Source organism: Lagopus leucura, unplaced genomic scaffold (assembly GCF_019238085.1).
Source record: "Lagopus leucura isolate 7727_CA_CO unplaced genomic scaffold, USGS_WTPT01 Super-Scaffold_100002, whole genome shotgun sequence".
Lineage (NCBI taxonomy): Eukaryota > Metazoa > Chordata > Aves > Galliformes > Phasianidae > Lagopus > Lagopus leucura.
The window spans coordinates 46,138,344-46,150,957 of NW_024962263.1; the positions used below are offsets into that span (position 1 = coordinate 46,138,344).

At 40.7% G+C, this 12,614-nt stretch overlaps 1 protein-coding gene across 4 annotated transcripts in view; it reads right to left on the bottom strand.

Moving 5' to 3' along the window:
- Positions 1 to 12,614, bottom strand: part of OSBPL1A (oxysterol binding protein like 1A) — a 71,926-nt gene that overhangs the window by 21,393 nt on the left and 37,919 nt on the right. For 2 of the 4 annotated variants that reach the window (XM_042869560.1, XM_042869559.1), the window contains exon 16: positions 6,532 to 6,694. The exons of the other annotated variants lie outside the window; for them this stretch is intronic. In XM_042869560.1, the coding sequence (XP_042725494.1) occupies positions 6,532 to 6,694 (163 nt within the window). The remainder of the gene's footprint in view (positions 1 to 6,531; positions 6,695 to 12,614) is intronic. 4 annotated transcript variants of the gene reach the window in all.

Consider the following 12,614-nt stretch of genomic DNA (forward strand, 5'->3'; position numbering starts at 1 on the left):
GAGGGGGACAGATTCTTCAGCAGGGTTTACTGTGATAGGACAAGGGAAACTGGTTTCAAACCAAAAGAGAGGAGATTTAGTGGAATATAAGGAAGAAGTTTTTTTACAATAAGGATTATGAGGCACTGGGTTATTGGAGACACTGAAGGTAAGGCTGGATGGGGCTCCGAGCAACCTGATGTAGCTGTAGGTGTCCCTGTTGCAGGGACTAATTCAAATGATTCTATGACTTTATGAATGTGCAGACCATAGGAAGGTCAAAATAAGAAAATGTTAATCCATGGATGGGCTGTCCCACAACACCTCCACTCTCTCTAGAGAGTTTGAGATCTAGAAACATAAATGAGATCTTTGGTTTCTTAAAAACATCCATTCCTCTGCTCATCAACTCAGTACTGAAATTAAGCCAGTTGCTAGGGAATGAAAAGAGCTGCCAGCTGGTGCTGAGGATATGCTAAAAAAGTGGACTGGCACTCCAGAAAACCTTCTCACAAGTTTTTGCAAATGTATCAATCTAGTTATATGCCAATTTATGATATAACATGGTGGGTACTGTCTACAGAAAGTAGGATAAACAAATGAATTTTTACCTGCGGACAACTCTTACACGAAATAGAGATTTCTTCAGAGACCATAAGACCAAGTATTCAGAAAAACATTGCTGCATATCCTAGTGTCAAAGAGGAAGAGACCCTCTAGGAGTGTAAGACAACTTGGCCCTCAGCATCCCAACCCACACTGTACAGCAAATATGTGACCTGTAAGCCCCTTGAAGTCCTATTGAAATAACTGCTTAACTGTGCCAGCAGTTATTGTAACAGAGAAACCCTGAAACAGGAAGCAAACCCTGAAACATAGCAGCAGTCTGCTTGCTGTATCACAGCTTCATTTCTCTGTACCATTAGGGGCTGATGTTTTTAGCTAATCATGACAGCATACCCCACAATTCCCTCAGTTTGAATTTCTACAACAGACCTTGAATACCAGAGGCAGAAAAATGGGTAAGCTTCACCAGAATCATTGATCACACTATGATACACCTCTCAGCATAAGGATTTTTCAACACTACACGTGCTCAGTTCTCCAAATGCTGGCTTTGTCCCATTGCCAAGAGAAAATTATGTTGAAATGACCGGACTCAGCACCTGCCGACCTCTCCAGAGGTGGACAATGACCAGGCAGCCTTCTCCAGGGCATGTGACTTACCTAATAACAGCAGAACATGCTATATACAACAAATAACAGTAGAAGAATGAAACTGTTACAAGAAATTCTCTCCCTATAGATGCCTCTCCCATTTTTTCTGAGAAATGCGTCTCATTGAGAAAGTATGTCTACAGCAATTCCTGCCACCAAAGATCTCCTTTTCCAGTCCCCAGAATTTCAACTATCTCCTTCGACCCAATGAGCTTAACAAGCCTTCAGATTTCGCCTAGATATCAAAGAAAGCCCAGCATTTTATTGAGTCTGATTCAACAGGCCACACTAACAGAGTTTTTCCCTGTGTACTCAGAGCTAACTCTTTTCTGAATTAAGATTTGCATACTCCCCCGTTACTGTAAAAAAAGATTTATATTCACAAGTTGCTACAGAGCAGCTGTCAAACAGATGACTAGGAGAAAAAGAGACTTTTTTCTGGTGAACTGAAGGGGATGTGGGCTGCGAAAGTGGTAAGACAGAAGAAGACTCCCTATTCAGGAGCCAACATTAACTGATCTTCAAGACAAAAAATGGCTGAACATGAAGATCTCCAGCTCAAAACCCTAAGTGTCAGAGTAATAGTAAATGCACTGGCTACATTTTGCAAGATAAGGAGAGCAAAAGCAAATAGAAACTTTTAAGTTAAGGGGTCACCTTCTATTGCAACAACACATTCAAAAATGACAATTTGACGATATACCCTTAAAATGAAGGAAAGAGCTGTAAGTTCCCAAGCATTATGTGTGATGATAACTGGAGATAAACTAAAACGTGAACACAACCACTATACCATTTCTCGTACCATTTACAAGCAGTATTTACGAATACAGCACCAGTGAGTAGTATGTAACAGCTGACACTGCACTACAAAAGGTTAGGTTTAATATAATCTACATATGCCTGCAGCAAAAAACTGCATTTATAGTAAAATCACACCTATACCAAATCATTAAGATCCCCTTAACTAACGCAAAAGCTTTGTTTGACACACAAATTAAGAAAGCAAACAAAACAAAACAAACAAAAAAACCCCACACCTCTCAGAGAAAAGCTTTTAAAAAGAAACATCTGGACAGTTCTAAGCTCTTCTCAATCTTACTTTTTGATTTGCAGGTAATAAGGGACAAGGCAAGGTCAAGTACCCTCCCACTACAGTTCATGTCCTGCTTAGCCATTTTTTTTTTTCCACAGAATTGTAGGGGCTGAAAGGGACCTCTAGAAATCATCTGGTCCAATCCCTCTGCCAAAGCAGGCTCTCTAGACCAGGTTGCACAGGTAGGCGTTCAGGCAGGTCTTGAATGTCTCCAGAGAAGGAGACTTCACAATGCCTCTTGGGCAACCTGTTGTACTGCTCCATCACCCTCACTGTGAAGAAGTTCTTGCGCACATTTGTGCACAACTTCCTATGCTTCTGTCTGTGGCCGTTTCCCCTTGTTCTATCGCCTCACACCTTTGAAAAGAGTCTGACCTCGTGCCTTTGCCTCCTGCACCTTAGGTACTTATAGACATTGATCAGATCCCCTTTCAATCTTCTTTTCTCAAGGCTGAACAGACCCAGGCTGCTCAGCCTTTCCTCACAGGAGAGATGCCCCAGGACCTTTGTCATTTTTGTGACCCTCCGCTGCACTCTCTCCAAAAATCCCCATCTTTTTTGTACCAGAAAGCCCGGAATGGACACAATTCTCAAGGTGAGGTCTGACCATAGCACAGCAGATAGGGAGCATCACACCTCCCTTGACCTGGCCACACTCTTTAATGTGCCCCAGGGTGCCATTGGCCTTCCTGGCCACCATGGCACACTGCTGGCTCATGGCCAACCTGCTGTTCATTAAGACTCCAAGGTCGCTCTCTGCAGAGCTCCTCTCCAGGCTGAACATGAAATTTCTCCAACTCTAGAAGTTGCCTCTAGTTTTTGTAAATTTTGCTGCTTGTTCAGTGCCTCTTCCCCTCCCCAGACTGCCACAAACCTAGAAGGAGAGTTTGGCACATGTTAACCACTCAAACCTGCAGCCAAGAGCTCCTGTGCTCCATGTGCTACTGACTACGTATTTCCACCACTCCCAGGATGCTCAGATGACAGCACCAGGAAGCACTGTTAACTGACCTGTTAAACTCAGAGTTTGGATTAATAACACACTTAATGTTGCTGTTTTTAATGCTGGATATTATGTTTTTGTAGTACAACACAAGTCCCACTTTCTCTGGGATCTTCCTTTCATGTTCAGCATCTACTAAATCCCCTGCAATGGGAGGGAAGGTGTTACCGTAACAATCAGAAAGCACAGATATCAACATATCGCTAAAAAATAAAATAAATAAAATAATTTTAAAATAATAATAAAATAAAAAACAGAGAAGACTTCAGCAAGTCAACTACTACAGTAAGCAGTCTTACCACACAATAAACATTTTCTTGATCCCAGTTTTGGAAAAGAAAGAGGGCATTTCTGTCATAGTGCTCACAGTTTCCACCAACAAACTTATCAGTGACCAGTTTAGTCTATGCCAGCATTAGCAAATAGCAAGCCTCAGCTGGAGCAGATCTGCACACCAAACAGATGGTGCTGAAGATTTGGCATTCAAACTAGCTACATTTCTGTTGGTTTTCTCCTCAGATTAGCTCCTCTCTCCTACCATGGATTGAATGTCTAATTGGAACCGGACTGTATCTTCTGATTCATCTTCATTCAGGAGTTCAATTCATGCACTCAGTCTGTTCTACAACGTGAATCAGAGCTTGGTAAATGGGGACAAGTTGCTCCTGCTGTAAACATACTCTATTACACTCTATGTTCAACAAAGAGTTTGAAAATTGTCTTGCTCTGAATTGTCACAGCCAGTGATACTTTTGTTGAGAGAAAACAAGCAGAAAATACATGAAAATATTCTATTAAAATATTAGCAGTGGCTCTTTCTTTCAAGCTGGTAAGTAAAAGCTAAGGATTTGTTAGCTTGAGGTACAAGCTGAGTTATGCAATGCTCTCACTTCTATAAACTCAATCCTACAGTGAGATTTAAAAAGTCAGAGAACTAGAAAAAAAAACATACCTAGAAAAAGATGGTGTCCTAACAACAGATATATTCTCAAAGTAGTAATATTTTGCTACTGATAGACATTATAATTTGTCACATCACCTTCTTAAAACACACTGTTATTTGCTGAATCTCTCCTACAAAGCAGTAGGATGATTCACAGCGTGTTTATCCAAAATAAATAGACATTTGCAAAAGAGATTTTGCAAAATTTTTTGAAGACTCAAAGTCCAAATACCTTAGTGGTTTTGGTTTTTTTTTGTTAGTTTTTTTTTGCTTCTGACAATTGGGTCCATTGTTCTCCACAAGGAAAACATTGCCGTACCCCATCCCATTAGCCCAAACAAGGAGACCCATATCCCTGAACTCTGAGTCAGTGCTGTATGTCTCCTGACCTCTCTGTTCTCACTGTACTGTTGTCCTTACAGACTTTCTGGCTGAGCCTCCACAGACATGGCAGAAAAGTAAGAGGGTTAGAAAAGTGTTCTCACTGGGATTCTGATAATAAACAAGCAAACAGAGCACAACATGCCCATATCACACCCACAAAAATCTAACTCCCTTTGCACTTATAGCCGAAGTCATAAGACACATCCAGCAGCCAGGAAACCGTGTCATGTTCCCCCTTCCCTAGCCTATAAAAATCAGAATACCCCTCCCCCAAACATGTGCCCTCAGAGATAAAGAGGACCCAAATCGCTGCAAAGCACTGCATGTGAGCAGCTCATAGAAGAGAGACTAATATTAAGTCTGATGAAGTTGACAGACAGTCAAGAAAGTGAGCTGTCCTGGAAAATTATTTAAATTGCAATCAAAATGAATTATGTCAAATAACTTCTCCCAAAGAAGCAAGAATTGACAGATATATATATATATATATGCTCATATAAAACATATCTATGTATACATATGTATAAATAAAGCTTTCACAGCTGCGTGACTATTTTCAGTGTGATTTTTTTGCACCTTCAAGCAGTAAAAACACCCCCCTTTCTCAACCAGAGAGGCAGCTCTGGACACTTACATTCAAGACGACAGTGCTGGGTTATTTAGGACAGGTACAGAATAACAGATCTCTAAAAGCTGAGCTTCTCTCACATAGAGAAAGCAAGCACGACTGGAGAGACTACATTCCAGCAGCACCATATAAACAAATATTCTCTGCTTTGTTACAACAAGCAAAGAGCCTGAGGCCTTTCAGATGAATTGTTCTTTTGGTTCTGGTTGAAGAACCTGTTTCTAGTAGTTCTTCAATCTCTTCTGCTTGCTGAAGGCCTGATACATTTCTTACTGTGCCAAGGAGCAGTCCGTAGTTAATTCACCAAGTTCCTATGCTATACTTGACACACACTAAGCACAGACTCCATACTTTGCCTGGTTTTATTTTCTGCTTATTTAAGCTGTACACTGTAGAAAATCCATCAAACAGACCAGGAAGGCTGCTTTTATCATCTGTCAGAAGCATCAGACAGTTGAACTTGGAGAAAAGTAACCCCCAATCACACTTCCTTGTGAAGTATGCCATCCCAATACAATTATCTACTATGTTTAGACTATGTTTGCCCTCAAGGTCTTCGAGATCCTTCACAGTTGTAAGTGAGCTGTGCATTGTGGGATTAACCAATTAGAGTTATTACCAAGCTGCACTGGTATAGAGAGGCTTTACATAGTGCATGTTGTAATTATCTACATGCAACTCAGAGTTTTCCAAAATCCTTATTTGCATGTTCTGCACACAAAATTCAAAAGATACTAAACATCACCGAATAGACAGAGAATATTTCTGAATGCACGAAAGATTTTGATTCATAATCTTCTTCCATCTGTGACACACTTGCGTATACTTTAAGGTATACAAAAGGGAAATAAAACAAGCCTTTCTTAACTTCATTATCCCTCAAATACAGTGGTTTTTCATATAGACCTTAAGAACAAAAGAAAAAAGAAACACCACCAAGGAGAAAGCAAGTCATAAGCTTCCAGATACAGTTACATATTCTAAAATAGGAGTCATACATTTTGCTATTTAAAAAAAAGGGTGTAGACACCCAAGCAATCAGACTTTTTATAACAGTCCTGAATTTTGTAGCTTTCTGTCATGCTCAGATGAAATGATACAATTCTACAGGTGAACTTGAGGAATATTTTAGAGGCGTGCTTAAAGCACACGAGGCATTCTCCTTAAAACAGTTCCAAAGCAGAAAGACAAAGATATCACATAAAGCAAGACTGCTCCCCCCAGCGCTCCAATGAAATCACCATGCACATGCTGGCTACACACTGGACATCATTACTTACCTGAAACAGCATCATAGAACTGCTCCTCACTGATGATGCTGAGAGGAGGAGATCCCTTAACCAGAGACTGCTCTAGTTCATGGTGCTCAGTAGCTAGTGTCTCTAATGCTTCTGACAAGATCTTGTTTTTCTCCTGCTCATGCTCCAGTTTCAAATTCCTCACCTATAAGTAGATACATGTATGAATAAGATCTCATCTCTCCGAAGAATGTGTAGCTGAAAGCTATACAGAAAATAGACTGATAAATAAGTAACTGGTTCAAAGGCAAACAGCTGGAACTGAAGCCACACAGATTAATGAGAATATTACAGCGTTACTGTGACCACAGTATGGTTGCTACTCAGAATTTTTCAGTAGCTGAGAAAAGTGTCATGTAACATCTGACACTATAGACCAAAATTCCACAAGTAAATTCAAGTTAGATAACTGCGCCTTAAAATTGAGGGGAAATATTTACAGCTCTACTCAGACGACCTTAAATATGGAGTTACAGTGATCAGTTTCCACATGCACCAAGCTCCTTGTACTAGTCTGCTCTAATTTGGGCCAAGAAGCATCATCTGAATTGAATTACAGAGCAAATGGCACAGCCAGCCACAAATAACTGCAAATGAACTATGAACTGAAAACATTTAACCCTGAGGATTAGAGAAGGAGGTTAAAAAAGGGATTCTTCTACTAACAAATTTAACTTCAGCTCTCTCTCTCTGCACTCCCAAAACAGTTTACAGAGAAGCCAGAAGCTGACAAGGGAAGAAGACCAGCCACCAGATGGAAGGAAGGTTTTTTTGTTTTTAAAGCCCACACATGCAGTAAGCACCAGAGAGGAGGATGATATCTGCATTTTGAGTCCAAGACTAGTAACAGGAGAGCAACACATCCTTCCTATTTCCTTCCCCCTGCCCTTCTTTTTTTGTGGGTTTCTTCCCACCTCCTACTTCCTTCAGGGGAGGGGAGCCAGCTCAGAATCACAGAATATCCCAAATTGGAAGGGACTTGCAAGGTCCATCTCCCAGCTTCACACAGGACCAACCAAAAATCCAAGCCCTAGCTCTGAGAGCATGGTCCAGATGCTCCTTGAACTCCAGCAGCTCAGTGCCATGCCCACCATCCTGGGCAGCCCGTTCCATGCCCACCGCCTGTGGTGCAGCACCTGTCCCCAACCCCCAGCTGCTCTCCCCTGGCACAACTCCATGCCGTTCCCTTGGGCCCTGCTGCTGTCACGCAGCAGAGCTCAGCGCTGCCCCTCTGCTCCCTGAGGAGCTGCAGTCGCCATCAGGCCTCCCCTCAGCTCCTCTGGTCTGTGCTGAGCAGAGGGATCACAGTTGCTCCTCATACACATTGCCCTCTGGATCCTTCACTGTCTTCTTAGCCCTCCTTTAGGCACTCTCTAATAGTTTTGTGTCTTTCTTGTATTGTGGCTCCCAAAACTGCACGCAGTGCTCGAGGTGAGGCTGCCCAGTACAGAGCAGAGTACGGCAATCCCTTCCCAGATGCAGCACTATGCAGCCGTAGCTGCAACACATAGGAAGGCTCTCTTCTCAGAGTTCAGCAAGGCTCCAATGGGCTGTTCTTTCTCCAATCTCTGAGCCACTTACGCTTCCTCTTCCTCTCTCCCTTTCTGACCCTGTTTAAAAGGCTTTCAAGCATCCCCAAACACTGCCTTCTCCTCCAGCTTACTCTCAAAGGGTCAGTTGGCAACTAACTCCCCCTCCACTAACAACATGCAAAGGCATGAAAACCTCTTGGAACAAATGTTACACATCTTCCTAAGCAACCTATTTATACATCAAAATTACCTTTTTGAATCTAAGAACTGTTCATATGTCCTATCTGGTTACTTCGCACTTACAAAAAGCTTTACTCACCACTGAAACAGTGCTTTCAATGTCAGGCACAAATGATGGGATGAGAACTCAGGGGCTAGGAAGGAAATGCCAGAACAGATTTTGCCACTTCCAGAGAGGCGTTTCTATTCTGGCAGTAACAGAACCACTGGAGAAAGAATTATGAAAGAAATTCTCACCCCCTCAGTTGTGTCAAATACTACATCAGCTGCTTTGGCTGTCATGCTCTGAGTACAGAGGGGCAATCCAATTAAATGATAATTAAAGAGTACAAAATTAGGTTGCTAATTGAAAGCAATAAAATCAGTAAGTCCCTTACTACCTAATAGCTTTACCTTGAACAAAATGAAAAAAAGCTGGACCAGTTATGGCCACTTTCATTTAAAGTTCATTGTAGAGATCCCAACAAAGCCAATTACTGCAATGTTTCAAAGAAGTAGGACATGCCACTGGAAAAGATCTGTTAGTGAGCAGGCTCTGAGGGGGGTTACATTTTATGTGCTATCAAACAGGTAAGAAACTGCCCAGTTAGAGAAATGAGATTACTATTACCTTCTCTTAAAGGGGAGAGGATGAAGGACTGCAACTAAAATGCTGCTTTTCATTATTATTAAACACCAACAAAAGGAAACTAGTTATTAAAATGGTCTTTACAGATTTCTTTGCAGTATAAGAGTTAGATGGTTATATCCTATAATGTTTTGACAATTTGAGTGATCTGAGTATTTATCTAAAACTTAAGCTACAATGATGGAAAGAAAAAGTTTATCTAATTAAATTCAGATGTTTTTGCCTCCACCAATAGCATGGTAGTCTAACTAAACAAGTAACAATAGGTATGAGCTCAAGACCCCAAAAAAGTCCCTTACTGACTTTAAGGTTCCTCTGCCCTATCATCATATACAGCTATTCAGAACTGCAGAAGATGTACTGAAAATCAATTCCCTTTTTGGAAAATGATTAGCCAGCTTAACAGTAACATCCACTCTTCTGTGTACTTCAGAATTCCTATCTACCAAACGCTTACTAGTATAGCCATTATACACTAGAGGTAGGTAACAACAACAACAAAAAAAAAAAAAACAAAAACACTTTCTGTTATGTAAGCAGCTCAATGCTAACCAGAAGCTAATAAAAACATGCTGAAGTTTGTCGCTTGCAATTTATGAATGTTCATTCATAAACAAATGATCTGGTTCTAAAGCAACCTGAATTCAATACTCAGGGGGTAGGAAAATCAACCTGAAACCTCTGTCAACAGCGCTAAACCTGAAGGACGGCCTATACATCCAGAGAGCCCAGATATGGCCACACAAGCTTCTACGGCCTAAAGCTCAGTGTGTGGCTCTCTCAGCTCTGAAAGCAGGAGTTTGGGCATTCTTCCAAGCTGAAGAAAGATGTGGACAGACTTACAATATTTTCAAAGCACACATTTATGCAACAGCATATCTCCAGTGAGCCCAGCATGAAACCAGCTACAACCTTTGTTCAACCTGCCAGGCTCCATACCCGACCCCTGTCAGAAGCTATTTTGTACAAAAGCAATCACAGTTGATCAAGGACCTTGGGCTTATGCTTGTCCTGTTAAACAGTGACAGTTAACATCAGTCTTGTTTTCATCTCTAAATGGAATGTCATTATAGAGAAAAATCAGATTTATAATTGCTGATGGAAACTAACTAGCTTTGTCTCCAAGAAATAAACATACACTCAATCATTAACCTCGCTCCTACAGACACCACTTTCACATGATACACTGACACAGAACCACCAAGAGATGACTTCAGTATCTAGGTCAGCACAGCGATTTATATTTTTTTTAAATGCCTCAACTGGAATGATTTGATACCCGTGTTCTGGTAGGTGGCTTCACTTCTGGTTAGTTGAAGGGAAGTCCCCGTAGACATCAAAGTCTTCAGGCTTTAAGCACTAAATTGTGAATTCAACTAGTAGAATCTAGTTATTTTAGCAATCAGCCCTCTACCTATCTTTTTTTTTTTTTTTTAAAGGAAAGCAAGAAGCTATTTGCAGACACTTCTATAGTCTTTCCATGCCACTAGAAATCCTGCTAAATTCAAGAGCATTATTTAAAAGTTAACTTCCTCACTGCATATCACTAGCAGGAAAGTTCATGTGCCAATTCCAAAACAGCAAATAGCCTCTCTGTGTCACAAATACCAGCCCCATCCTCTCCTCTCTAGCTTACATGAGGTAGGCAGGAGATCAGTAAGGTGCATCAGACCACTACTCCTCCTCTTTTTCTTTTTTTAAAGGCTGAAGTCTTGAAGTTTATCTGTGAAGCCTGGAACCAAGGCTTCTCTGTCCATCCTGAAGATACCTCAGTACAATACACAAAATACTTGCTTTGTATGGTGCTGGATGCTTTTAATTTAAATTGAGGCTCAACAACAGTAGCACTTTTGTAGGGTAGGAAAGGGTCACACTACTGTACGGCCAGCTAATAAATGATTATCTCAGCAACATGCTATTGCAGCTGCAAGTAAATCATCTAAAGACAACACACAGCAAGCAAAGCACAGCACAAATCTCAACATGTAGAGCTACCTGCCTTTAACATTTAAAAAGAAAATAAAGATGCAGCATACCCTAGCTCTAAAGTTTCCCTGGATTGAGAGAAAGACAGACCTCACAACATCTCAGTACAATTTAGTTAAAGTTTTCTTCCAAAAATATTCAACTTCAGTGCTAGGAATAAGAGTATCCAAAATATGCAGACTTTCAAGTTGTGTAGGAAGAACCACTTCTTTCACATAGCAACCACCAGGGGATCTGAAGGCAGACTCCACACAGTGTCAGTACACCATGTACCACTTCTGCTCTGCAATAAGCTGACGGCAGGAAAGCTGCCTCTTACACTATCTTACTGATGTCTCTGGTGGCTCAAAAGCGGAGCTTTGGTCTGCAAAATTGAATGGCTTCATCCAACTGCTACAGAATTTCCTTGCTCCTGAAAACATCACTGCATATTTGCCATGAAGTACAGGTGCAAGGATTCAAGTTTTCAGCAGTAAGCTAAAGGCTAGTCTAATACTTAGTTTAAAATTAATATTTACACAAACAGTTAGAAAAAATGCTGCTACAGTAGAACTGCCAGTTTGCAGTGGATATCTTCTGACGTTAACTGCAGTCTTTTCTGTAACAAACTAAATGTCAATCAAACCTGCAATTTGTTTCACACATTTCTATGGAACTGTCAATTTTCCAGAGTCAGCTACTCGTTCAGTATACTGAAAGACGTAACCTCAAGCGCAAAGTTATGCCTTGCAACTCATTACATTACAGAGATCTATTTAGAAGCAGCACCAGGAATTAAAAATAAGGCTTCTTTCCTTTGTTCTGTGATCTTCATATCAAATTGAATCAAAAATCAGATCTTGCCATCTCAACACAGAGAGTCTGAGATACATACACTGTTTGTCTATTCTAACAGACAAGCTCACAGTTGCAGTTTTGCTGTTAGCACAATACTTTTCCTATTGCGAGTGCCTCCAGGCATGAGCCAGTTCTTTGCAATAACCAGCTTCAGCTAGCGCTGAGTAAATCTGTTATTCTTTTACATTTAAAGTAGAAAAAGTAATACATATATTTTTTAAAAGAAGAGTCAGGTTTGCCCCTGCACCTTGGACAAAAGAAATTTAAAGACCTAGAACGACCTCCAAGGCATATCTATTTGAAAATGGAACAGATCTGTTTATTTTGTTGGCTAGACTTGAATCATGCTGTTAGAGTACTGTAGTTCCACAGGACATGCTACTATGAAAAAAGTGCTTTCAAATTTTCTACTACCTACAGCGTCGCATAGCCGTTACATAAGCAGCTACTGAAATGAAACTGAAACCAGTTGCTTTCATTTGGAGTTCTCATTGTTGTAAACATGCCTGAGCTACAGAGGAAGTTTTCCAGAAGTAAGAAAAAAAAGGCTCAGTTTTTAATCTTTGTTTATGGGACTTAACTTTCACTAAGCACTAATGTGATACGAATTTGCCTAGTCCTGCTTTCACCCCGCTTCCCAGCCTCTCTCATTTGCTTAAAAATCCAACCAGGGAAATGTAAACATGCCCAAGTACAGCATTTGACTTACCAGAGAAAAGAACAATTTCTTTACAAATACTTTTATGACAGATAATTAAACTGCAAAGGTGACAGCTCACACTGGGAACGCTTTGTTGTCTTTTTTTTATTTTAAACTAACAGATACAGTCAGTCTCATGAAT